The sequence below is a fragment of the Muntiacus reevesi genome, chromosome 2 (assembly GCF_963930625.1).
Source record: "Muntiacus reevesi chromosome 2, mMunRee1.1, whole genome shotgun sequence".
Lineage (NCBI taxonomy): Eukaryota > Metazoa > Chordata > Mammalia > Artiodactyla > Cervidae > Muntiacus > Muntiacus reevesi.
The window spans coordinates 255,604,948-255,632,708 of record NC_089250.1 but is presented as its reverse complement, the minus strand read 5'-3'; the positions used below and the strand labels follow the sequence as shown (position 1 = coordinate 255,632,708).

Genomic DNA, 27,761 nt, shown 5'->3' with positions numbered 1-27,761 from the left:
GACAGTAATGATAAACCTATATGTAAAACAGAAAAAGAGACACAGATGTACAGAACAGACTTTTGGACTCTGTGGGAGAAGGCGAGGGTGGGATGTTTTGAGAGAACAGCATCGAAATATGTATATTATCTAGGGTGAAACAGATCACCAGCCCAGGCTGGATACATGAGACAAGTGCTCAGGCCTGGTGCACTGGGAAGACCCAGAGGGATGGGGTGGGGAGGGAGGTGGGAGGGGGGATCGGGATGGGGAATACATGTAAATCCATGGCTGATTCATGTCAATGTATGGCAAAAACCACTACAATATTGTAAAGTAATTAGCCTCCAACTTATAAAAATAAATGGGAAAAAATTAATAAATAAATAAAATTTTAAAAAAAGAAAACATAAGTTTCATTTTAACTGTAAAACTCTATGTGCAGGATTAAAAAGGTGACAAATTAGACAGACATTTTGTTTTTCTAACTTGACATATCTGAGTTTCCTATCTTCTGACAGAATAAAGTTTGTTAAATGGAGATCTGCTTATTTTTTTAGTAACAAATTAAAAGAAGTTAAATCTGCAAAGTCTGCAGTTTCAAGCACTTACAAGAAAGTTCACCTAGAAAAAGGAAATTTAAATGTGTATGTAGGGGGAAAGTAAGCTTTAACACAGGGCATAAGTACTGACATAAAGGCAGGTTTATCCAACTTACTCTGGATAAGGGTCAGGGACATTAAACCTCTTACATAGAAGCTTGTCAGGGTGCCACTCAAATATGTCTCGGGTAAGCTTCCCAAACATCTTCATCTTCACAGCCGATTGCTTGTCACTGATGTCATTCTGGGAAAAGACAGTCATCTGTTTCATCAAGTGGCCACACGGCTGGCCTGTTTCTCCATTTACGAGTTTTCAAACCATCTCCCAAAATTTCAAAACAGCTTATGCTATATATCCGCTAAAGTACACTGGAAGTTAAAAGAACAAACCTATTTCTTATTCTATAGTGCCATCTATATTTTGATGCTTTTCACCAAAAGATTTAATGTATTTGGCTACACAGGGTTTTCATTTTAAAAATTCAGCATTATAGGAGGTACTTCCCTGGTGGTCCAATGGTTGAGAGTCCGCCTTGCAATGCAGGGGACGTGGTTTTCATCCCTGGTTAGGGAACTAAGATCCCACATGCTGGGGAGCAACTAAGCCCATGAGCCACAGCTAGAGAGCCCATGCTGCAACTAAGATCTGAGGCACCCAAATAAATAAATTAAGTAAACAAATGGATCATTTAAAAGAAATTTAAAAAAAATCACCACGAAGGGAATGGTGGCAACAGACCTCTTGGTCCCGAGGGACTTCCACCTGCTCAGAATCGTCCTCCTCCTTGGCATGAGTGAACCGGGAAGATAACGTCGAACGGGAAGATGAGTACAGCAGGGCTGCCCGGGCAAACTCGTCCCGCTCTCGGCCTCGCTCCCACTCCGTCATTCCGGGGTCCAGACAACGTTCCAGAGCATCTGCGGGGGAGAACAAGGAACGGCTTCACTCCTAGGAAAAAACGGGCAACTTACAGGAGAACAAGTCGTGCGCACCACTGTAGAGTTCATCGGTTTTGAAGGGCACGGCACTTAGGTACTTGGTAGGTAATCGTGCTCCCTTCCTCAAAACGATGCTTTTATCCAAAGCACCAATAGTCCACCATGGTAAACAGTTTGGTAATAAAATAATCTGTTAAGTAAATGTTTTATTAACCCAAAAAACGGATGCTTTTGTTGAATTCTGCCTCCTGCATGTAACAGAGAAAAATATTGAGAGACTAATGCTTGATTCAGTTTTCAAATCCAGCAATTTATTACTAGTACCAGACAGTGAAAATTCATCTGTATACTGTATTCCTAAGTTTGAGCAGAAAACACTTCTTTCTCTCTCTTTTTTTTTTTTCATTCAACAAGAAAACATCAGGGATGTAAAATCTTGGCACAGTACACAAGGATATGGCACAAGGATATGCTTTGAAAAACCAACCCCTCTAATTTGAGGACAAGCTCTCTTAGGACTTCCGCCTATATGAGCAAGCTCGTGCCTCAGCCTTGCCATATTTACTTCATAGATCACAGAGTGACTTTTCTCCCATGCAAGGGTTCAACAGCCATCTATCTTTGTAAGTCAAACTTTAGACTATGATTTAGAGCTACATGGTTAGGATCTTAAGACAGAGTGGGAAATGACCTTGTTCTCTTGGCAGGAAGTGCAACCCTCACACAGAAGTCAAACATTTGCAAACAGAAAATGGTCTGTAATTTAGCATTAGCCAAGGCACGCTCTCTATTTAAACAGCTATCTTTGGGACCCGAGATACAGAGAAACACAGGCTAATTGTTCTTGCTTTCTTAGGTCAAGAGCCAGGGCCTAGAATCTTTACAGTGTTCACAGCAGGGCAAAGTAAAACTGCCAGAGCAGGATACCTCAGTTCTGAGTCTGGGCCTCGGGTCGGAACAGTAAGAACACTCCCCCTGGTGACGTGTGGGAGGTCCAGGCCTAGCACCCACCTTTCTGACCCCGTTTCATATTCACTAAAAATTCTTCATATCGTTTTTGCTTCTCTGGTTCTTTAGCGAAAGGTTTGAAGTTGCTGGTTCCTGTGGTGGCTGTCCCTCCACTCAACGCCATGTACGAGCAGTGTCCGACATCTGGAGATGAGGGCTGCGGTCTGCTGCCAGAGGCACTCTGGGCCAGGCTCCTGGCCCTGAGCTGAGCGGCTTTAAGGTCAGTTGCCTGCTTCACTTCTTTGAGTCTCTCTTTATCTTTCTGGGACAGAAATTCTAACACTGAAGTGGGTGCCCCTATAAACAAACAATAAGAGCAAGAGATGTTAAGACATCTATATGCACATTCCTCTCCACATATACATTTTCAATATCACAAATTTATGAAATTGGAGGGGAGTATTTTACATGCAATGTCATCTGCACTCATACTGTTCCTGTGACACAACTAGACAGGAATAAAATAATGACACCTCCATTTTAGACTTGGCAAAAGTGGGGGCCAATACGTCAGTGTTTACCAGGCCAATGAGAGCTCCTAAAGAGGAACCTGACGTTGCGGTCTCCGGGCCTCCGTTAGCATAAGCCCTGGCTCGGAGCACACCTACCCGTCACGCACTATGTCACAAATGCCCACTGAGCATCTGCTCCATGCTGGGCCTGGGGCTGGGAGAAACATGTGAGGTCCTGCTCTCACTACTTAGGGAGACGGACTCTAAAGAAAGCAAGAATCAACACCAGAGGACTGCCATGAGAGGAGGACTATGGGGGAAAAATAAACACAGAATAACCTAGATGCGAGGACTGGGCGTAGCGGCAGAGAGAGAGATAATTAACAAGCAGTGGGCAGGGGAAGCCTGGGAAGTGTCTCCAAAAAGATAATATCTGAGGTTAGTTCCAGTAAAAAGAAGGAGCTGGGAATTCCCTGGCGGTCGAGCAGTTCAGACTCTGCGCTTTCACTGCCGAGGGCCTGGCTTCAATCCGTGGTCAGAGAACTAATATCCTGCAAGCCTCACAGAAAGACAAAAAATAAAAAATAGCCAAAACAGGAGAGAAAAGAGAGGCAGAGGAAAAGTGAAGGCCCCAAGGCACATCATGGTGGCAGGCTCAGAGGGCAGGAGGGAGGATCACAAGGCTGGACCACAGCGGGGTTCAGGGAAAGTGGAGGAGGCTGTGGCCCGAAAGGCAGGCAGGGTGGGGCCCCCAGGGCCCCGAGAGCAGTAGGGGAGTGTTTTAGGGGAGTGGGAGGGGAGCGATGTAATTTGGCGGCTACTGAAGGGAACTGAGGCGGCAGGGAGGAGGCTGCTGCAGTGATCCAGATGAGAGAAGGTGGGTGCAGAGACCAGGGTGGGAGCAGTGGCAATGCAGAGAAGTGGATGGGGTCCCCACGCACGGTGAGGGTAGACTGAGAGGGCTTGCTGAGGGGCTGGGTATGGCAGGGGGAGGCAGGGAAAGAAAGGTGCTGAGAATCAGGATTCCCGTCTTCTAGGCCAGGCAGGGGGTCACTGGTGGTACCACTGACTGAGAAGGGGAAGGCTGGAGAAACAACAACTTTGGGGAAGGAAGTGGGGAACCAAGAATTCTCATTTGGTCTACTATACTTGAGGCTCCCAAACCAAGTCCAAGTCCATCTCTCAGTGGGTCTTTGGGCTCCAGCCTACAAGGGGATTCTCCATATCTGTTCATCCTTTCAGACACACTCATTCCTCTCAGGCTTTCAGGAAAAGAGCTACAGTACCCCTTTCCCCTGAGGAAAAGAAACCATATGTTCCCAGGCTGTGCAGAAAAAAATGAAGGTACACATGGCCCTGGTCTTCACCTCATTCTTGGACAACTACCAAAAGTCTGGAAACTGCTGCGCTTAAGACAGGGCTTATAATTCTAATGACAGAACTCAAACTGATGATGGGAAAACAAGTACTAAGTAGAGGATGTGTACAGTTAAGCATGCCATTCACAACCAACCATTTTTATTCCCACAGCTTGCGAATACAAAACTATGTAAAAAACTTCAATGGAAAAAGAACTTTCCATTTTGCTTTGGGTAGCTCAGGTTATTACAAATGTCATGATTTTAACCTTCTCCGTGGCACATACCTTGAATAGGCGTCTCTCCTAGCAACTCTCCCCGTTTGCAGGCATTCAGCTGGTGCCTACTACGTGTCCCTGGGTCATTTGTCGGTTTCCCGGCTGACTCTGATAATACCTGAAGTAAGTGGGCGTTCTCTGAGGTTGCAGCCACCACAGGTCTGAAATAATGCACTGGCCGATAGTCTTTTGGCAATTCAGGCGGTGGATAAATCTTAAAAAAAAAACAATAAAGCAAAACTCAAGAATATACAGGCAGCAAGGTGATGACGTTTTACTGAACCAAGAAAGCTCACTACCTCTGGGCATTGTTAACCCCACCCTTTCCTAGGCAGGGTGGCAGCCCCAGGAACAGCCTGCCCAAGTGCCCAGGCAATACCCATCCTGGATGTGGAGGGGCATCAGAACCACCTTGTTCTCAAGGTCAGACATTTTAGATATCACCCCTAATCACTCTTCATTTTATTTTATTTTTATTAGTTGGAGGCTAATTACTTTACAATATTGTAGTGGTTTTTGCCATACATTGACATGAATCAACCATGGATTTACATGTATTCCCCATCCCAATCCCCCCTCCCGCCTCCCTCTCCATCCCATTCCTCTGAGTCTTCCCAGTGCACCAGCCCTGAGCACTTATCTCATACATCCAATCTGGGCTGGTGATCTGTTTCACCCTTGATAGTATACTTGTTTCAATGCTATTCTCTCAGATCATCCCACCCTCGCCTTCTCCCACAGAGTTCAAAAGTCTGTTCTGTACTTCTGTGTCTCTTTTTCTGTTTTGCATATAGGGTTATTGTTACCATCTTTTTAAATTCCATATATATGTGTTAGTATACTGTATTGGTCTTTATCTTTGTGGCTTACTTCACTCTGTATAATGGGCTCCAGTTTCATCCATCTCATTAGAACTGATTCAAATGAATTCTTTTTAATGGCTGAGTAATATTCCATAGTGTATATGTACCACAGCTTCCTTATCCATTCATCTGCCGATGGTCATCTAGGTTGCTTCCATGTTCTGGCTATTATAAACAGTGCTGCGATGAACACTGGGGTACACATGTCTCTTTCAGATACCCCTGATCACTCTTAACAGAGATGCTACTGTGCATGCTTTATATCATGGGAACAATAATGATAACTATGATAATTATAGTTACTGCAACTGGTTCACATGGAGAACTGGTCCACTGTGAATTAGAAAACTTAGAAAAGTAAGATTCATGGCTTAGCTTTTAAAAAATAACTTTAAATAAGTTTTTTTCCCCCTGTAATCTCTCCTAGTTTAATGTTCAAATAGTATGACTGATAAAAAATGTTATTAAGGTGCTGGAGATATATTTGAAGAGTATTATGTCTTGGCTTAACTTAGTTATTTTTAAATTCAGTATTCTTTCTCTGGCTATGTTTCAGTTTCAAATGGGAGTTTCAGGCTTTTTTTTTTTTTTTTAATCAAAAAAATTTTATTTAATTTCAGTACTTCACTGAAATTAAAGCACATTTTGGAAATTCAGGTATTCCTGATGGTGGAACAGATAAGCTAAAAGAAAGCACTAACCATTTTAAAATTACTGCTCTAAATGGTCTTCCTTGCTACTGGTCTAACAAATGCATGTTTAAGGACAGTCCTATTTTATCCATTTTCTAGATTTTTCAGCTACCTGGCATTCTGAGCTCCGTGATCAGTGAATCACTGAATGTTCTCAGCCCCAGCCACACACTGCACTCACCTGGGGGGGTTTAACACTACTGGTGCCTGCGTTCTGTCCCATAAAAAAATGTCAGCTGTGGTTGGAGTTTCCCAAATTTCCCAAGTGGCTGTAAGGTGCAGCCTGGGGTGAGCACCTGGTCTGATGAGAGTCATAAAAGAGTGCTATGATCATTGCTAGCAAATCTTATTTTTATCATCTTAGCCTGACTGCCTTCTCTGAAAAACACAGACTCCCAACTCAGCCAGGAACATTTTCCTGTTACCATGACACAAAAATCCAGAAAAGCGTGGCAGAAAAGAAGTGTGTGTACACACGACTCTTCTTCATTCTCTACTGCATTCAAGGGCTACCCTGACGGCATAGTTGGTAAAAGAACCACCTGCAATGCAGGAGACGCTGGTTCTATTCCTGGGTCGAGAAAATCTGCTGGAGAAGGGATAGGCTACCCACTCTGTATTCTTGGGCTTCTCTTGTGGCTCAGCTGGTAAAGAATCCGCCTGCAATACGGGAGACCTGGGTTAGATCCTTGGGTTGGGAAGATCCCCTGGAGAGGGAAAGGCTACCCACTCCAGTATTCTGGCCTGGAGAATTCCATGGACTATATAGTCCATGGGGTCGTAAAGAGCTGGACAAGACTGAGCAACTTTCACTTTCACTGCATTCAAAGCATTTCACTCCCTCTGCTAAATCATTGCTCTGTTTTGCCTCTGGATGCAGAGCCTGGGTTTTTAGTCGCATATTAGAAAACCTGCCTGTCCGTGAGAGGTTCAGTGAACACAATCCCGCTCTGAATTGTTCATGCCCAAAGCCCTCTCCAGGGAGGAACCACCAGTACCCTTCTCTCCATTTATACATACTGCCCACAACACTGGGTTTGTCTGTCTAGCGCTCTCAATGAGCAGGAGCTACTTGGGGGCCAACACTTAGCCTTGAACACTGAGGAGAAAAAGTACTTTTCGACCGTTTTAAAAATTTGTTTTTAATGTGGATCATTCTTAAAGTCTTTATTAAATTTGTTACAATATTATTTCTGTTTTATGTCTTGGTCCTTCGGCCATGAGGCATGTGTGATCTTAGCTCCCTGACCAGGGATTGAACCTATACCTCCTGCATTAGAAGACGAAGTCTTAACCACTGGACCACAGGGGAAGTCCCTCTCAACTATTTTAATGCTCCCTTTCATTTGTGTAAAAAACTCATATTTCCCTTTGACAATTCTGGTAAATGATAGCAGCTTACTATGTGCCCCATACTGTTCTGATATATTCTGCTCGCTGTTTCATTAACTATCACAACTAAACAAATCAAAGCCACTGTAATACCATATATGATTTCTCAGGCTGTGCTGTTCCTGGTCTATCCCAGGTTCTGAAGAACTACAGGACAAGCCACAGAGGTACTTAACAAATGTTTCCTGAGTCAAAAACAAAAAACCTGTTAAAAGTGTGGAACAATCTAACATAAGGATGCCAAGGAGGCAAATGGTCAGACACCCCTCCTGAACTACCAACCACCCACCCAAACCTATGAGCATGGGGCTCTGATAGGCGTTAAGAACCATGTGTCCAAAGCTGTGAAAAAGCTCACAGAAACAGGACTGTCTGGAAAGGCATGGAGACTTCTCCCCAGGATTCGACACACATGCTCCCAGCTTTTCTCCCTTTCAGTTGGCATAAGCAAGGAGCCCAGGGAGCCCTGCCCATGGCAGCTAATGTGCTCCATGGGGGCCAGAAGTCGGGACCAGGAGCTGCTATGGCTCTTTGAAACTTTCTATAAGTTACATTGCCCCTAGGGTTGTATCAATTCTATTCTCCTACCAGTTTTTAATACAATTCTTCCTTAATGGACATAGCCACACACTTGAAGCTTAGATTTAAAAGATTAGCAGTTAGGGACTTCTCCAGTGGTCCAAGAATCTCTAGTGGTTAAGAATATGCCTTGCAATGCAGGAGAAAGGAGTTTGATCCACGGTCGGGGAACTAAGATCCCACATGCTATGGAGCAACTAAGCCCAGACCAGAACTACTGAAGCCCATGCACCACAATGAACGCTCCCGTGTGCCACAACTAAGACCCGACGCAGCTGAATAGATAAATATATATATATTAGGAGAAAAAAAGATTAGCAGTTAGATGTTTTAAACACAGTGTGGCTACTGACTGACATTTCCAATGTAGAATGTTTCCTTGGACCATTAATAGTCATCAAGCTGTTGCCTCAGTTAACAGAATTTATTTTTCTTTTCAATTGTTAATATAATAACTGATATTACACAGCAGCAGATATTTTAAACATTAAACCAGCAAGAAAAAAAGAAACTTACTTTCTTGGAAGATAAAGGTTTAGAAGCCAAGGAAAAGCCATCCAAAATTTTGCCAATGTAGCGAAGGTCTTTCTCTGATTCTAGAAAATGATGTAATTTGATTAGTTCCAGAGGCGAAGAAGATTAGAATAAGACAGAAGACCTCAGTTTTTTATCTCCAGGATCATAAAACACTACATGTCACTGCTATCAGTAAAAGGGAGGAGAGAATGGCCTGTAAAGCCCTCACACCTCTGTTGACTCAGTGACCAGCAGCCCAGAGCACACCGCCCCGTGCTGATTAGGCTGCCCATGGCACCACGGTCGATGTTATCTAGAAAAAGTACCTGAGGTCCTAAGCTAAGGGGCACCAGAGGATATACTCTATGGAGTAAAAGATCTCAAAACCATCAAGAGAACAATTATGGATAAAAAATAAAAATAAATTTGAAAGAGTCATGAAGAACCACAGGGCGACAAACCTCCCAGTTTCTTTAGCAACCATCCAAACAAGGCATAGAAGGCAGTATAACCAGGTCAGCCTGTAAACTAATCGTGGGACTAATTAAAGGTGCTTTTGTCTTTTTCTCAATTGAAATTCGAACAAGAGATAAAGATCATTAATTCAGGATATGACTAAGGCCCTCTGACCTGCAGCTAGGGATGGTTTTATTGGTCTCAGAGACAACCCCTTTGATTCTCAAGGACTGTCTGCACTTAGAGGTTATGCTGAAAATCCACATGTGTGAACTGCATTTTCTGTAGCCAAAAGCCCCTGCTACATGACCACCAGCACTTACACAAGCTGGGTGTTGAACCCTGAAGCAGGCATGGCTACGTGCTGTGTAGGCGGTGCTGAGGTTTTAAACCATTTATGACGCAGCACTGGCCAGTACCTACCCTCCCCTATAGCCTCATTCTTTGTACTTCAGCTGACTTAGAATGTTTGTACCAGCTTCTGAAATCCCTAAAATCCTGTAGGGAGATATAGGACTAAATTTTACATTCTTAGAATTTTGTATTCTTTTAAAACCCAGCAATTTCACTTTTATGAATTTGTTCTGAAGAAATAAATAAACGTCTATACACAGAGAGCCATGAGACTATTACAGCCCTACTGATCAAAAAAATAACAACAATTTAAAAATCAGCTATGGAGGCTGGCTACATATAGACTCAGTGAAAAACTGTAAGGTCAGAACTGTAGATGGTGTGACCCTAAGGGGAGGGGAGAGGACTGTGGCAGAGAGGTAATAAGGGGTGGGTGGGGAGCTCAGAGGGAGGCACCAACCCAGGCTTGATGGGGAGAGGAGGGGGGTTTAAGGCAAAGGTGCCATACAAAGAAGAGCCAAAGATTAGGCAGAGAAGGCAGATTTAAATATGCATATTTATTATAGATTAGTAATTACTATATAAATAATATGTTAACATTAGTAATATAGTATATATACATATATATAACAACATATATTAATGTTGATATAGCTAGTATTGGGTTGGCCACAAAGTTTAGGTTTTTCGATAGACCTTATGGAAAATTCCAAATGAATATTTGGCCAACTATAAGTAATAACTAGCACATGGTAATACAAGTTATATTAATTAATATGTTATATTATAACATTAATATTATAAGTCTTCTTTTCAGTTATAAAACCAATACATAGTCTTGGGAGAAAAATCTGAAAACACAGGTGAGCAAAAGGAAGAAAATAAAAGCAGCCTAGTTCCCACTTGGATGTGATGTCTACTAATGTCTGGCTACACACCCAACCAGCACCTTGTATAAAACCCTATTCGTTGGGCTTCCCTGATAGCTAAATTGGTAAAGAATCTGCCTGCAATGAAGGAGATCCCAGTTCAATTCCTGGTTTGGGAAGATCTCCTGAAAGAAGGGAAAGGCTACCCACTTCAGTATTCTGGCCTGGAGAATTCCAGGACTGCAGTCCATGGGGTCCTAGAGTCAGACACCACTGAGCGACTTTCACTTTCTTAGTGGTGATGAGGACAGAGGCCACTCACACACGCAGAGTGCTGGGTTTCCATGGGACAGGAGAGTCACTGCCCCACACCCACTGCCCAGAGGCACAGCCAGGTAAAGCAGCCTGCCCAAGGTCAGAGCCAATTACTGAGGAGAGCCAGGACTGCAGTCTTCAGAGTCCGTGCTCACAGCCATCAAGCAGATTACTTCTGAAGACTGTTTATTTTTGCACCTGCTCTTTTCTCTTCTGGAAATGTAAAATTGGCATTATTTTGGGGAGTGATGCTTAGATTATTTAAAATAAGGGTTAGATCAAGCTTGACCTGACTATAGCTAAAAATGTCTAAATGGATTGTTTTATTTAAACTCTCATCTCCTTAAAGTGGTTGTTATAGGAGGTGTCATTTATTCACCATTTATTCTTTGGGCCAGGTACTATGCCAAACCTGTGATGCCACTTAATCCTTACAATGCCTTCAGAGTGGATTTTACCCTCACTTTACAAATGGTTATAAGCCTCATGCAGTTGGGCAGTACAGAGGTTGGATTTGAATTTAGGTCTGATTGAGGAGACAGCCAGGATTCAAATCCAATTCTGACTGGATTCAAATCACATGTCATTAAAACCTACTGACTCATCCCTACACCTTCTCTGAAAAGAAAAACTGAAATCCTACTTATATCCTTAGGGTCTGAATCACTATAGACTCTGCCTTGAAATTCCAGGTGTACTGAGAGAAGTCCATCTCCGAGGTCAACAAGAGCCCCTAAGAGCCAGATACACAAGTGAAGAGACGGGCTGGGCACCAATCTCCATCTTGCTGCAGGCTCTCTGGACGGACCACTTGGTCCCCACACCTGGCTTCCTGACCGGTTTCTTGAGTTGGCCTCCTTTGGCCACCTGCCCAGTTCCTTGAGCTGGGAGTGCTACCCTCTGACCAAGTGTCAGCTCTGACTTGCAACATGAGCCAGCACCTGTCCACAAACTTGCTCCTTTCCTGATTCCAGCCCCTTCCTCCTCCCCGCTTGACCGTGCCTTGACAGTTGGCTCCGGCCTTGAACAGGTCTAAATCCCACTTCTGTCTTACTTCCCACAGTGGGCCTGTCTTCTCCCCACTGTGTTTCTCACTCTGCATCTTTGACCAATGACTTCCTGCTCCACAGAGGCTGACCCTCCAATATCGATTGTGCAATCCCTTCTTCCTGAGGTCCTGACACTTGGTCCTATCATCAGTTGTGGGCCCATGGAATTACCTTTCTGACTTTTATACTGCCTGGGTGCTGTCCAGCCATAGAGTCCGTCCCCGGGCTCCTCATCCTTCAAAACAGTATCGTACTTGGATAGAGTTTCTGTGGCATAGATATCGTCATCTTCCTCTTCCAGGGCACCAACACCAAAAGCCTTCAAAAACAGAATTTCACACTGAGAAATTTCAGGTTTTTAGTGTATGCCAGCATTGAAGAATGAAGCTACTACAAGGATATGATTGATCAGACCACATTAGCACTTGGAGATCACCAAGACAGAAGAGAATGGGAGCCCCAGATGAATACATGGATCCCAGTCTTTTGGAAAACAATGACCAGAGGGGAATGTCCCACCTCCTGTGCTGCAGCTATCCTCCAGGCTCAGCAGCAGCCATGGTCGGGACCCCAGTGCAGGAAGAGAAGTGGAGAACACTTCTCTCAAATACACATCCAGGGGGAGAAATGAAACCTCCAAAAGGAGAAAGGAAGAAATGTTCATCTACTGAGGCCAGGGTTGGTGACCAGGGTCTAAAAACCACTGCTACTCAAAAGGCTGCGAAAGGAACTCCTAATCTTCGTAGGAAATGGTCAAGAACAAGTATCACTTTGTGATAAAAGAATTGGGGAAAAAAGCAAAACAAAACAAGTATAGGAAAAAAAAGGATCTCTGAATCAATTTGTGAGAACAGGCAATCAGGAAAAGCTCTCCATCTTCTCAAAGGTCAAAAGCAAGTCTCCCAAGTAAACTCTACACACGAGTTCCTGACTTAGGGCTTGCAGCACTGGGAAAGAGTTGGAGAGGTAGTAAAATGTGGACCTGAATTTGGAGAGGCAAACTGTGATTCAACTATTAATTAAACCAAAGAGGTAAGTGTGGTTTTCTGCTCAGCCCAGCAGGCGTATGGGAAAGCAGGTCTCACGCCTAGAAATGCGCAAACTCCACCAAGAACATTAGGTCACAGGATCACGTATTCAAATCAGGAGGGTATGTTTTAAATGTCTTCAGACAAGCTCTTAAGGAAAATACAAACCCTTTAAGGTCTTCATTTAGTCAATCAATAATGAGTGCTTACTATGGGGCAAGGGCTTTGAAGGTGGCACTAGTGATAAAGAATCCAGCTGCCAATGCAGGAAACATAAGAAATGTGGGTTCAGTCCCTGGGTTGGGAAGATCCCCTGGAGGAGGGCATGGCAACCCACTCCAGTATTCTTGTCTGGAGAATCCCATGGACAGAGGAGCCTGATGGGCTATAGTCCGTGGAGTCGCAAGGATCAGACACGACTGAAGCAACTCACACGCACTCACATGCATGCACTATGGGGCAAATACAATATAACAAGAATTCTTTGTCAATGATTCCCTGCCTATAAAACAGAAAACACTTTTACCTGTCCTGAAATTCCCAATTTTCTTCCTTTATTCACACCAATGTCTCCAAGAAGATGGTTGGTCTCTTCCGGTCCCCCACTAAAAAGATTAAAATGTTCTCCTGAGGTTCCAAACAGTGCTTGGTGAGGATCCAGGCCCTTGTAAGCCAGTCCGTGTACATTATCTTTGGGTGTGAAATCCACAGGTGTGACATCCTTGGGTGCAAAGGTCACATTTTCTGGCAAGTAGTCATCATCTTCATCCTATTTTCAGTGTTTAAAAAGTGGAATGCAGGTGAGTCACGGCTTGGCGTAAAGCCTATAAAATACCATTTTCAAATGCCATGATTCATTCCCCAGACAACAGTCATCATACTTTCATTTCCGCTATCACAGATCACTAAATCAAGTCCCCGAACAAGTGACACTAACACAAACAACTCCATACTTTGTAACCTTTTTTATTTTTATTGAAGTACAGTTGATTTACAACGCTGTGTTAGTTTCAGGTACACAATAAAGTGATTCAGTTTAATAACATATATCTTTTTCAGATTTCTTTTGGATTATAGGTTATTTCAAGATATTGAATACAGTTCCCTGTGCTATACAGTAGGTCCTTATTGTGAGCAATAAGTGCACACACACACACAGTGTATATATTTTAATCTCAAACTCTTAATTTGCCTCTCCCCCTTGGCCCCATCACTATCTCCTTTACTAACCATAAGCTTGTTTTCTATATCTGTGAGCCTACTTCTGACAAACGATTCCATTTTAAGAATCTGAACAGACTGGGGGCATCAGTGGGGCTGGCATGTTGCTGAATATATTATCTGGCATAATAAGGACAGTTTTAGGGTATGGGTATTCCCCTGAAATAGGATAGGACTGACTTCTAAAATTTTCTGATCTTAAATTTCACGTTCATAAAATAACAGGTGCTAGTGTGCCAAACTGTAGGTCAATCATCCTATACAATACCTCAGATCCTTCAGAGCCTCCAGGGGGTAATGCACAGCCATAGATTTTTACTCCAGGATCTACAAAAGAGGTTTCAAGTGCATTAGCCAGGGTGACTAGAAATGTAGAAAGCACTTCAGAGGAAGACGGCTGAGCCTGTAAAGCGGCTCCAGCTCTCGAGTCGGGCACGCATCACGTGGGTGCTGCACCAGCCCCTGCCCCACCCGGCCTCTGGCAGCAGCACACAGTGACCGACCACTGCTGCCCAGAACCACAGGCAGCCGGAAATGCCGCTTCCTCCAAGAGTTCACAGTCTAGCTGGGGAGACCAAGGGGCAGGAATAAACAGAAAACAACCACGGTAAGCTACAACACTGTTTTGGTAAAGGTAGGAAACAAGAACTTTCACGGGCTGCTGGTAGGAATGTAAAACAGTACAATCCTGCTAGAAAGTGATCTCGCATTACAGGTGAAAAACCTTAAATTATCTGCACATCACTTGACCCAGCAATCTTATTTCTAGAAACAGAGAGTAATCAAAAAGTATGCTGCAGGGGACTTCCCTGGTGGCCCAATGGCTAAGATTCCATGCTCCCAGTGCAGGGCGCCTGGGTTCAATCCCTGGTCATGAAATTAGATAATACATACCGTAACTAAGAATTCGTAGGCCCCAACTAAAGATCCCACATGCTGCAATGAAAATCAAGTATCCTGAGTGCCATAGCTTAGACCCAGCACAGTCAAATAAATAAATAAATACATAATTTTGAAAAAAAAAAAATAGTCTGCACGGCACAACTAAGAGTTTGCATGCCACAACTGAGGCAGCAAGGATCAAAGATCCCACATGCTGCAACTGGGACCTGGCACAGCCAAGTAAATATTTTTTAAAAGTATGCTGCAGAATTAGTAGTAATCAATATACATACCAGGTTTCTGTCGGCGTGGTCTTCTCTTTACTCGAGGACCAATTCCTTGTCCTTCCTTCCAACCCATTTTTCTTAGCAATTCAAAACCAACAGATAATCTAGGATATCAAGGTACCAACAACGAACTTTTTAAAATAACCAAGTAACAGTAGGAAATAAGCAACTCATACATCTGTCATGCCTGAGCCCTTCTCCCATCCCTGCTAGGATTGCATGGCCCTACTGTTCCCACCACAGCCGACTGAACCTGGGGAAGTCCATCAGATGCCCCCTCTCCCAGGGCTTTGGGACAGGCAGACAGATGCCAAGCATGTGGCCTGGGAAGCCATGATGGTCTGAGGCTGCCAAATCAGGCCACATGCCCAGAAGCAGAACAAGGAGGTATGCAGAATGGGAGGATAGAATGAGGAAAGAGCCCTTAAAATTGGGAGGCAAGGGGTCAGAGGGAAGTCACACCAGCTCCTAGTAGCTCTGCAGCCTCCAGTAACACAGCCAGTGGCTAGAGTTCTAGAGTTATGCCATGTGGTAACAGTGCAAGGTCCTGCTAGCAAAACCCACTTTTGTACTCAAGCTAGGCTAAGAGGGCTTCTCCTACTTGCAGCCAAATTAACCTTAATTAAGATTAACATCATCCAAAATGCCAGGGTGGATAAATTACAAGCTGGAATCAAGATTTCCAGGAGAAATATCAACAATCTCAGACATGCAGATGATACCACTTTAATGGCAGAAAGTGAAGAGGAACTAAACAGCCTCTTGATGAGGGTGAAAGGAGTGAAAAAGCTGGCTTAAAACTCAACATTCAAAAAACAAGGATCATGGTATCCAGTCCTATCACCTCATGGCAAATAGATGGGGAAAATGTGGAAACAGTCTCAGATTTCATTTTCTTGGGATCCAAAATCAATGCGGATGGTGACTGCAGCCACGAAATTAAAAGATGGTTGCTCCTTGGAAGAAAAGCTATGACCAACCTAGACAGTGTATTTAATAGAGACATCACTTTGCTGACAAAGGTTCATCTAGTCAAAGCTATGATTTCTCCAATAGTCATGTATGGATGTGAGTGTTGGACCATAAAGAAGACTGAGCACCAAAAAATTGATGCTTTCGAACTGTTGCACTGGAGAAGACTCTTGAGAGTCCTTTGGACAACAAGGAAATCAAACCAGTCAATCCTAAAGGAAACCAATCCTAAATATTCTTTGGGAGGACTGTTGCTGAAGCTGAATCTCCAATACTTTGGCCACCTGATGCAAAGAGCCAACTCACTGGAAAGGATTGAGGGCGAGAGGAGAAGGGGGGTACAGAGGATGAGACGGTTGGATGACATCACTGACTCAATGGACATGAGTTTGAGCAAACTCAGGGAGATAGTGAAGGACAGGGAAGCCTGGCATGTTGCAGTTCATGGGGTTGCAAAGGATCGGATAAGACTGAGTGACTGAACAACAACAAGATTATCATACATAGGCAAGGCAGTGGTGCTAAGATCAGAGAAGTCAGAATTAAATTCTTCTGGGGATGTCCCTGGTGGTCCAGCATTTAGGACTCTGAGCTCCCGAAGCAGGGGACTAGTTTCCATCTCTGGTTAAGGAACAAGATCACACATGCCACAACCAAAGATCCCACAGTAAGTGTGTGAAAGTCGCTCAGTCGTGTCTGACTCTTTGCGACCCCATGGACTATACAGTCCATGGCATTCTCCAGGCCAGAATACTGGAGTGGGTAGCCTTTCCCTTCTCGAGGGGATTTTCCCAACCCAGGGATCGAACTCAGGTCTCCTGCATTGCAGGCAGATTCTTTACCAGCTGATCCCACAAGCTGCAACTAAAAGAGCCTGCATGCCAAGATCAAGGGTCCTGGAAGCCTCAGCCAAGACCCAATGCAGTCACATAAATGAATTAATTACAAAAAAATCCTTCTTACTTTGCTGGTGTTACCAGGTCATCAAGCAGAGTGGCTCCAGGAATAGGGGCAGTAGCCGCTGCTAACTGCCGGGCCTTTTCTCGTATCCGATCTTTGGTTTTAGAAGCAAAATCGTCTGTGGTAACAATTGATTTAGGTGCTATCCCAAATTCGCTAAGATCCTTAAAAAAAAAAATCAAACAGTTTCTCACATTATTTGGAAAGTAATTAAGTATGATACATCACATAGCTTTATTTCTCTGAAAAAAAATGTTAAAACTATGAAATTTTGAGTTAAGAATCAGCAGAGCAGCTGATTTTCACAGTGGTTTGGATAAGCTAAGGCCAGCAGCCAACGACAAAGTGGCTTGACAGTGGCCGCTCAGTGAAGCCACTACAGGCAGTGCCACGCTAGGAAGACAGGGAATAAGAGCTGTGTTGTTTGTTCTTCTTGGACAATATCTCAAAGGTCAGTGTGAAGGGGGTAATCTTAGAGCCGCAGTCAGCAAGTATTCAGGAGCACCTCTGTGCCAGGCTTAGTGTTAGGAGCTTTTGCATTTACTGAAACAGTTACCGTCGGTAGCCTGTCCAACAACCAATGCCCCTTCCTCTTTCCCCACAGAACCCTGAGGCTGTCCAGGCACCAGCCTTGCTCTGAGCCACCGTGCATTTCAGGACTGGTGTCTCTGGTGGGGTATGGAGGGTTCAGGAGAGGGGCGGTGGTTCATGTCTTATCTAAGCCAGGCATTCTGATCCCATTTTCCTTACCAGGGACTCTTTAAGAGTGGGTATAAAAGAATTCACCAGAGCAGATGTGAGGGAAAATCCACCAGATGGTTTCTTTGCTCTCAAGAAAAGATTCCAAGAAGAAAGTCCTTCCACTGGGTAACGTCATCACAAACGTGCCACCTTGAACCACCACAGCCACCTCACAACGGCAAAGAGAGCTCGTGTAAGGACAAGCTGATGTGCAGAAGATGACTAAGAACCTGGGACCCTGCTGACATCTAGACTTGTTTCATTAGATATGCTTCCTCAAAGATTATGCAGGTTAAACAGGAAAAGGACCACCCCTGGCCTGCAGCCTAAAGAATGCCCATATAAGTACTTTACTTAATCTTTATCATAAAGGAACTCATGAATAGGTTTTAAAGAACAGGTTTAATTTTACAAGAAAACAGAGCCCAACCTTTGGGCTGCAGGACCACTTTAGAACCCCCCACTGTTTACCCCTAAGAAGTTGGCGGTCATGATTGCTTTAACGAGACACGCAAATGCCTGCATGGAACTTCCTTTCACTCCTTTCTCCAGTCATTTACTCCTCCTTAAACAGCAGCATGGCACCACCAACTCAATGGACAAGAGTTGGGTGAACTTCGGGAGTTGGTGACGGATAAGGAGGCCTGGCGTGCTATGGTCCACGGGGTTGCAAAGAGTTGGACACAACTGAGCGATTAAACTGAACTGAACTGAAATAGCAGTATGTGTTTTAAGAGTCGCTGTGGAAGGCTATGGACTCAGCTCAGCAGATGGTGCACTTTTGGGGCAATTGGGGCATTTTTAAGTAAACTTGCCTATATATGACCTTCTGCTTACACTCTTGACTTTATAAACTGGTGCCAGCCTGTTCAGGCACTACACCAATGAACGAGAATCCATTCACATACAGGGCGCTATAAAGTCCAAATACCAAAAAGATAAAATCTTACAAAGAGGAGATCGTGCACTGGACTTTCTAGGAAGAGAGAAGGTGCTACAGCAACCACCCACCCACATCCCACTGGCAAACTGGTGGTTATAGTTCTGCACACCCACCTCTTCATCCATAAAATCTTCGGGACCAAGAACAGACTTGTCTGCTCTGTTCTGTCGTGAAGACACGAAGGAAGAGGGTGTCCATCCTTGAAAGAAAAGAGTTTAGAATGTTATAATCCTAGATGGTATTTTGGTTTATGACTAAATAACTAAATAACACATATGGAATTGAAACCTCCAATAACTACAAATTCTCAGTGCCTTCTCAGCTCACTGTTTACATAGACACAATTAGGCCACATAAACTTATTAATTTCCATGTGCCCTGCTGTCAGAACTTAGGGGATACAGTAAGAAATTCTTCTTTCCCCAGAAGAATTTACAACCAAGAGAAATCAAATTATACATTGAAATTTAAACAGTGGGTTGGACACGACTGAGTGACTGAACTGAACTGAAATGACTGAATAGAGAGAACTCCAAGGACTTAGAGAAACATGGAGCTACAACAAGGCAGGAGCCTGGATTCCTGAGCCAGCAATTCAAAAGCAAGCTCCTCTGGGAATGAGAATACACACTCTCTTATTCTCTTATGTGCAGGAACACTTCATCTTTGAGTCTTTAGCTCAGAGCTCTGTACCTGGGGCACAGTGGGATCATCAGAACACCTGATGTTGAGTGGATGAAAAGCTGCATGGATAAAGAGAGATCAAGCCCTGAGCCTTTGGCGTGGGAGCACTGACTCCAAGACTCTAGACTACCAGAGAACTAACCCTAGGGAGCATCAAATAATGAGAACTCACACAAAGGAAACCACTTGAATACAAGACTGGGCATCATCCAACCACCAGAAGTACCCTGTGCAGGACGCCTCATCTAAACAACAAGCAAAACAAAAATACAAACCCAATCATCAGCAGATGGTGATGGAGGATTACCAAGGATTACCGCCTTGGCCATCAGAGAAAAAACAAACAAAACCTTAGCACAAATCTCACCCTATACAAGCTTGCACAAACCACTGGACCAACTTTAGGAGGGCAGAAACCAAAAGGAAGAAAGAATTCAACCTTGAAGCCTGGGAAAAGGAGACCTCAAACACAATAAGTTTAAAAAAATAATAATGAAAAGGCAGAGAAATACCACACAAATGAAGGAACAAACCAGAAACACAGAAGTCCAAATAAATGAAGAGGAAATAGGCAAACTACCTGAAAAAGAATTCAGAATAATGATAGTAAAGATGATCAAAAACTTTGAAAACAAAATGGAGAAAATGCAAGAATCAATTAACAAAGACCTAGAAGAATTAAAGAATAAACATACAGAGACAAACAACACAATCACTGAAATTAAAAATACTCTAGAAGGAATCAATAGCATAATATCTGAAGCAGAAGGATGAATCAGTGAGCTGGAAGATAAAATGGTGGAAATAACTTCTGAAGAGCAGAATAAAGTAAAAAGAATGAAAAGAACTGAGGACAGTCTCAGAGACCTCTGGGACAATATCAAACACACCAACATTCAAATTATAGGGGTCCCAGAAGAAGAGGAAAAGAAAGGGTATGAGAAAATTTTCAAAGAGATTATACTTTAAAATTTCCCCATCATGGAAAAGGAAATAGTCCATCAAGTCCAAGAGGCACAAAGAGTCCCATACAGGATAAACCCAAGAAGAAACACGCCAAAACACATACTAATCAAACTAACAAAGACTAAACACAAAGAAAGAATATTAAAAGCAGCAAGGGAGAAGAAACAAGTAACATACAAAGGAAACCCCATACGCTTAACAGCTGATCTTTCAACAGAAACTCTGCAGGCCAGAAAGAAATGGCAGTATATATTTAAAGTACTGAAAGGGAAAATCTACAAACAAGATTACTGTACCCAGCAAGGATTTCATTCAAAATTAATGGAGAAATAAAAAGCTTTTCAGACAAGCAGAAGTTAAGAGAACTCAGTACCACCAAACCAGCTTTACAACAAATGTTAAAGGGACTTATATAGTCAAAAAATACAAGAGAAGAAAAAGATCTACAAAATCAACCCCAGACAATTAAGAAAATGGCAATAGGAACAAATATATCAATAATTACTTTCAATGTAAATGGATTTAAAAGCTCCAACCAAAAGACACAGACTGGTTGAATGGATACAAAAACTGGACCCATATATATGCTATCTACAAGAAACCCACTTCAGACTTCAAGACACATATAGAATGAAAGTGAGAGGATGGAAAAATATATTTCATGCAAATGGGAAGTAAAAGAAAGCTGAAGTAGCAATCCTCTTATCAGACAAAACAGACCTTAAAGTAAAGAAGATTACAAGAGATAAGGAAGGACACTACATAATGATCAAGGGATTAATCCAAGAGGAAAACATAACAATTGTAAATATCTATGCACCCAACTTAGGAGCACCTCAATATATAAGACAAACACTAACAGACATAAAAGGAGAAATTGACAGTAACACAATAATAGTAGGAGACTTTAACACCCCACTCACACCAATGGACAGATCATCAATACAGAAAATTAATAAGGAAACACAAGTCTTAAATGATACATTAAATGAGATGGATCTCATTGACATCTTCAGGACATTCCATCCAAATGCAGAAGAATACACCTTCTCAAGCGCATATGGAACATGTTCCAGGATACATCACATCGTGGGTCACAAGTGAAACCAGTAAGTTTAAGAAAACTGAAATCATATCAAGCATCTTCTCCAAACACAACACTATGGGACTAGATATCAATTACAAGAAAAAAACTGTAAGAAACACAAACACATGGAGATTAAACAACACATTTCTAAGGAACCAGCAGGTTACTGAAGAAATCAAAAGGGAAATTAAAAAATTTCTAGAAACAAATGACAATGAAAACATGACAACTCAAAACCTATGGGATGCAGCAAAAGCAGTTCTAAGAGGGACGTTTATAGCAAAATAATCCTACCTCGAGAAACAAGAAAAACATCAAATAGACAAGCTAACTTTACACATAAAACAACTAGAAAAAGAAGAACATAAATCCCCAAAATTAGTAGAAGGAAAGAAATCATAATGGTCCAAGCAGAAATAAATGAAAAAGAAAGGAAAGAAACAACAAAAAAGATTAATAAAACTAAAAGCTGAGTCTTTGAGACGATAAACAAAATTGACAAACCTTTAGACAGACTCATCAAGAAAAAAAAACAGAAGAATCATATCAACAAAATGAGAAATGAAAAAGGAACGGTTACAACAGACAATGCAGAAATACAAAGGATTATAAGAGACTATTACGAACAACTATATGGCAATAAAATGGATAACCTGGAAGGAATGGACAGATTCTTAGAAAAGTTCAATCTTCCAAGACTGAACCAGGAAGAAATAAAAATTATGAACAACCCAATTACAAGCACTGAAATTGAAGCTGTGATCAAAAATCTCCCAAAAAACAAAAGCCCAGGACCAGATGGCTTCACAAGAGAATTCTATCAAACATTTATAGAAAGCTAATGCCTATCCTTCTAAAACTCTTTCAAAAAATTGCAGAGGAAGGACACTTCCAAACTCATTCTACAAGGCCACCATCACCCTGATACCAAAACCAGAATGGGAATAGAGGGAACCTATCTCAACATAGTAAAGGCCATATATGATAAGCCTATAGCAAACATTATTCTCAATGGTGAAAAACTGAAAGCATTCCCTCTAAGATCAGGAACAAGACAAGGGTGTCCACTTTCACCACTATTATTCAACGTAGTTCTGGAAGTCCTAGCTACAGCAATCAGAGAAGAAAAAGAAATAAAAGGAATCCAGATCGGAAAAGAAGTAAAGCTCTCATTGTTTGCAGATGACACGATGCTGTACATAGAAAACACTAAAGATAGTATCAGAAAATTACTAGAGATGATCAGTGAATTTAGCAAAGTTGCAGTATACAAAATCAATACACAGAAATCACTTGCATTTCTATAAACTAACAATGAAAAATCAGAAAGAGAAATTAAGGAATCAATCCCATTCACCATTGCAACAAAAAGAATTAAATATCCAGGAATAAACTTACCTAAGGAGACAGAAGAACTGTACACAGAAAATTATAAGACACTGATAAAAGAAATCAAAGACAACATAAACAGATGGAGAGATATTCCATATTCTTGGGTAGGAAGTATCAATATTGTGAAAATGACTATACTACCAAATGCAATCTACAGATTTAATGTGATCCCTATCAAATTACCAATGGCATTTTCCACAGAACTAGAACAAAAAATTTCACAATTCATATGGAAACACAAAAGACCCCGAACAGCCAAAGCAGTCTTGAGAAAGCAGAATGGAGCTGGAGGAATTAACCCTCCTGACTTCAGATTATATTACAAAGCTACAGTCATCAAGACAGTATGGTACTGGCACAAAAACAGAAATACAGACCAATGGAACAAGATAGAAAACCCAGAAATAAACCCATGCACCTATGGGTACCTTGTTTTTGACAAAGGAGGCAAGAATATACAATGGGGCAAAGGCAGCCTTTTCAATAAATGGTGCTGGGAAAACTGGACAACTACATGTAAAAGAATGAAATTAGAACACTTCCTAATACCATACACAAAAATAAACTCAAAATGGCTTAACGACCTAAATGTAAGACTAGAAACTATAAAACTCTTGGAGGAAAACATAGGCAGAACACTCAATGACATAAATCAAAGCAAGATCCTCTATGACCCACCTCCTAGAGTAACGGAAATAAAAACAAAAGTAAAGAAGTAGGACTCGAATAAACATTAAAGCTGTTGCAGAGCAAAGGAAACTACAAGCAATGTGAAAAGACAACCCTCAGAATGGGAGAAAATAATAGCAAATGAAACAACTGACAAAGGATTAATTTCCAAAATATACAAGCAGCTCATACAACTCAATGCCAGAAAAACAAACAACCCAATCAAAAAGTGGGAAAAAGACCTAAACAGACATTTCTCCAAAGAAGACATACAGATGGCTAACAAACACATGAAAAGATGCTCAACATCACTCATTATTAGAGAAATGCAAATCAAAACTACAATGAGACATCACCTCACACCAGTCAGAATGGCCATCAACAAAAAGTCTACAAACAATAAATGCTGGAGAGGGTGTGAAGAAAAGGGAATGCTTTTGCACTGCTGGTGGGAATGTAAATTATACAGCCACTATGGAAGACGGTATGGAGATTCCTTAAAAAACTAGGAATAAAACCACCATATGACCCAGCAATCCCACTCCTAGGCATATACCCTGAGGAAATCAAAATTGAAAAAGACATATGTATTCCATTGTTCACTGCAGCACTATTTACAACAGCTAGAACATGGAAGCAACCTAGATGTCCATTGACAGATGAAGGGATAAAGAAGTTGTGGTACATATACACAATGGAATAGTACTCAGCCATAAAAATGAATGCATTTGAGTCAGTTCTAATGAGGTGGATGAACCCAGAACCTATTCTACAGAGTGAAGTGAGTCAGAAAGAGAAAGATAAATATCATATTCTAATGCACATATATGGAATCTAGAGAAATGGTTCTGAAGAACTTATTTACAGGGCAGCAATGGAGAAACAGACATAGAGAATAGACTTATGGACATGGGGAGAGGGGAGGAGAGGGTGAGAGGTATGGAAAGAGTAACATGGAAACTTCCATTACCATATGTAAGACAGACAGTCAATGGTAATTTGCTCTACGTCTCAGGGAACTCAAACAGGGGCTCTGTATTAACCTAGAGGGGTGGGATGGGGAGGGAGAAGGGAGGGAAGTTCAAAAGGTTGGGGGGATATTTGTATACCTATGGCTGATTCATGTTGAAGTTTGATAGAAAACAACAAAATTCTGTAAAACAATTATCTTTCAATAAAAAAAAAAAATTAAAAAAAAGAAAGTTAAACAGTGAAAGGAACCCAACTAGATCTCAGAAGAAAGATGAAAGATCACCTTAAGAGGAAGGACCTCTCTGAGACCACCAGGATAGCAAAATACACTAACATACTAACATATCAAGGCGCTTCCCTGGTGGCTCAGCAATAAAGAATCCGCCTGCAATGCAGGATCTGCAGGAGACATGGGTTTGATCCCTGTGTTAGGGAAGATCCCCTGGAGGAGAGCATGGCAACCCACTCCAGTATTCTTGCCTGGAGAATCCCATGGACAGAGGAGCCAGGCGGGCTATAGTCCATTGGGTTGCAAGAGTCAGACATGACTGAAGCAACTTAGCACACACACACTAACATATCAAAGAAACACTACATCAAGGTGCATTAGTCAACCACGAAAGGATTCAACCTGGCTAGTCTAAGAGTGGGTTTCCCTGGTGGCTCAGATAGTAAAGAATCTGCCTGCAGTGCAGAAGACCTGGGCTCGATCCCTGGGTTGGGAAGATCCCTTGGAGGAGGAAATGGCAACCCACTCCAGCATTCTTGCCTGGAGAATCCCATGGACAGAGGAGCCTGGCGGGGTACAGTCCATGGGGTCGCAAAGAGTCGGACACGGCTGAGCAACCTAGCACAGCACAGTCTAATGTCGGCAATGGCCATCCATACCAGGCCCCCAACTCCATCAAACTCCTGAGTCCTATAACTAACAGCCCTGTTCCCACTCATGGTTACCAAGCCTGTGCCGTGCCTACAGAGAGAAATTGCACTGGAGGTCAAATGTATCCAGAACCCTCTAAGATAAACTGTTTTAATTTTCTCTCATGTCCTTTCTGACTTCCTGCCAGAGTCTTGAGGAGCTGAGGAGTATGGAGCAGACCGATACCCAGTATGTGGGTGGAGCTGGCTTCCAGGACAATTTGGGAGAAACCCCAGGAGAGTGAAGGTGAGTTCTCCCAGGGAATACACTGGGCCCAGCGGCTTCCCCATTTGGATTCCTACAGTCTTTGCCCTGTAGCTGCACAGTGCTTGAATCTGTCACTCCTGAAGGTAAGGAGATATTCCAGTGTATTAACATATCACAGTCTATCTGTGATGACTAATCCTCTGAGCTGGTCTTACTTTTTAATTATAATATACATACAGCCATAATTATAACCATCAGTAGTGTACTCGTATATTTCTTTCTTCACAAGCCCAACTGCCATTTTTAACATTTTATAAATATGCTTCTTTAATAGTGCCTTAGTTACCTAATTTTGCTTTTCATAATAATAAGGCTGAACATTCTATGTAGCATTTCTGGAGTAAACTGTTCAAATACTTTGATCATTAACTCATTGAATTGATCTTTATACATTCTTGATATTAAACTTTATTATTTTTTTTCCAAACCCTTGAAAATAATTTTATTGACTTCTTAATTTATTCTGTTTGCATCTTTCCTCCTAATTGGGAATATACATTGGGTAGAAAAAAATTTTTTATTTTTTATTTTTTTTTTTCCATTTATTTTTATTAGTTGGAGGCTAATTACTTTACAATATTGTAGTGGTTTTTGTCATACATGGACATGAATCAGCCATGGATTTACATGTGTTCCCCATCCCGATTGATATTGAACTTTAAACCATCTTATTTACCCTAATTATTTTTCTTACCTGCTTTCTACCTTCCACTTTCTTGTATTGTTTTCCATCTTTATTTTACTATCATTATTATGTATGAGCAATTAAAAAAAAATTTTATCACAGATTTGGCTCATCTTGTTCTTAATAACTGCTAGTGAGTTAACCAGTCATTTTAATTCATATTTGATATACGTACATCATTTTTTTTCAGTTTCTCTATTAAAACATTTTTTTAAAACATACACTAAGCAGTACAGAATTTACAGTGCTGCATAATGTAAAAAATTTGGTTGATTTTTCTTTTCTCCAGGTGGACATGTACGGACAAATGATACTGTGGGCCCCAGGGTCAAGACCAGTGTCCTCACCCACAAAACAGCCGTGACACTTGCCCGCCTTAGACAGAGTCATGGGAGATGAAGATGCCCTGAGAGAACCGCGTGAGAGCACTGCCTGAGGAAACAGAAGTCTCCGTCATCATTTAATCACCCGGCTGTGCTGTGCTAAGTCACCTTGGTCGTGTCTGACTGTCTGCGACCCCACGGACTGTAGCCCACCAGGCTCCTCTGTCCATGGACTTCTCCGGGCAAGAATACTGGAGTGGGTTACCACGCTCTCCTCCTGGGGATCTTCCCAAGTCAGGGACTCAACTCTCATCTTTTAGGTCTCCTGTATTGGCAGATGGCTTCTTTATCAGTAGTGCCACCTGGGAAGTCCAATTATCTGGTTAGGATGTATCTTTTTCTTTTTTTAAACTCAAACCTTCAGGTTGTAATCAATGAACAACACACAAGTTCACTCTGGAAACATCCAAAGAACACAAACGACCACAGTATACCTACTGGGTTGGCCAAAACCTTTCCATTACACTGTGTGGAAAAAGCCGAACAAACTTTTCAGCTAACCCTATACTAACATGTTTTTAGAAGTTTTTTTTTAAAGGGAGCATTGCTGGGGGTGGGGGGGAGGGTGCAGGGCAGAGGAGTGAAAATCTTATTATATTTCAATCATTTGCTTTAGCCATACAGTAGCTGTAATTAAGAAAATCCTACCTTCTTTTGAGCCAACAGTGTTGAAGTAACCAGCAGAGAAACCTCCACTAAAGGCGCCATGAAATCGTTTATACCTTCCTTTTTCATCTCTGACGGTCTGATCCTGAAGAGGAATTGGCTTCTTTGGTCTCTCACCTGAAAAAGAAAAAAAAGGTTTTTTGGGATGAGAGAGAAGGCAGTGGTGGGTTATAGAGGATTTAGGGGAAAGAGCACTGTTTTATTTATTTGTTTATTTGGTCACGCCACATAGTTCACAGAATTTCAGTTCCCTGACCAGGGATCCAACTCAGGCCCCCCACAGTGGAAGCACTGAGTCCTACCCACTGGACTGCCAGAGAAGTCCCAAAGATCATT

At 42.2% G+C, this 27,761-nt stretch overlaps 1 protein-coding gene across 2 annotated transcripts in view; it reads right to left on the bottom strand.

Annotated features, from left to right (window-relative positions):
* Positions 1 to 27,761, bottom strand: part of GPATCH1 (G-patch domain containing 1) — a 57,005-nt gene that overhangs the window by 21,815 nt on the left and 7,429 nt on the right. For both annotated transcript variants that reach the window (XM_065920561.1, XM_065920562.1), the window contains 12 exons: positions 27,408 to 27,542; positions 18,849 to 18,934; positions 17,055 to 17,215; positions 15,126 to 15,223; positions 14,219 to 14,277; positions 13,256 to 13,498; positions 11,873 to 12,020; positions 8,659 to 8,738; positions 4,626 to 4,830; positions 2,532 to 2,825; positions 1,321 to 1,499; positions 698 to 825 (listed from right to left, as the gene is read on the bottom strand). In XM_065920561.1, the coding sequence (XP_065776633.1) occupies positions 698 to 825; positions 1,321 to 1,499; positions 2,532 to 2,825; positions 4,626 to 4,830; positions 8,659 to 8,738; positions 11,873 to 12,020; positions 13,256 to 13,498; positions 14,219 to 14,277; positions 15,126 to 15,223; positions 17,055 to 17,215; positions 18,849 to 18,934; positions 27,408 to 27,542 (1,816 nt within the window). The remainder of the gene's footprint in view (positions 1 to 697; positions 826 to 1,320; positions 1,500 to 2,531; positions 2,826 to 4,625; positions 4,831 to 8,658; positions 8,739 to 11,872; positions 12,021 to 13,255; positions 13,499 to 14,218; positions 14,278 to 15,125; positions 15,224 to 17,054; positions 17,216 to 18,848; positions 18,935 to 27,407; positions 27,543 to 27,761) is intronic.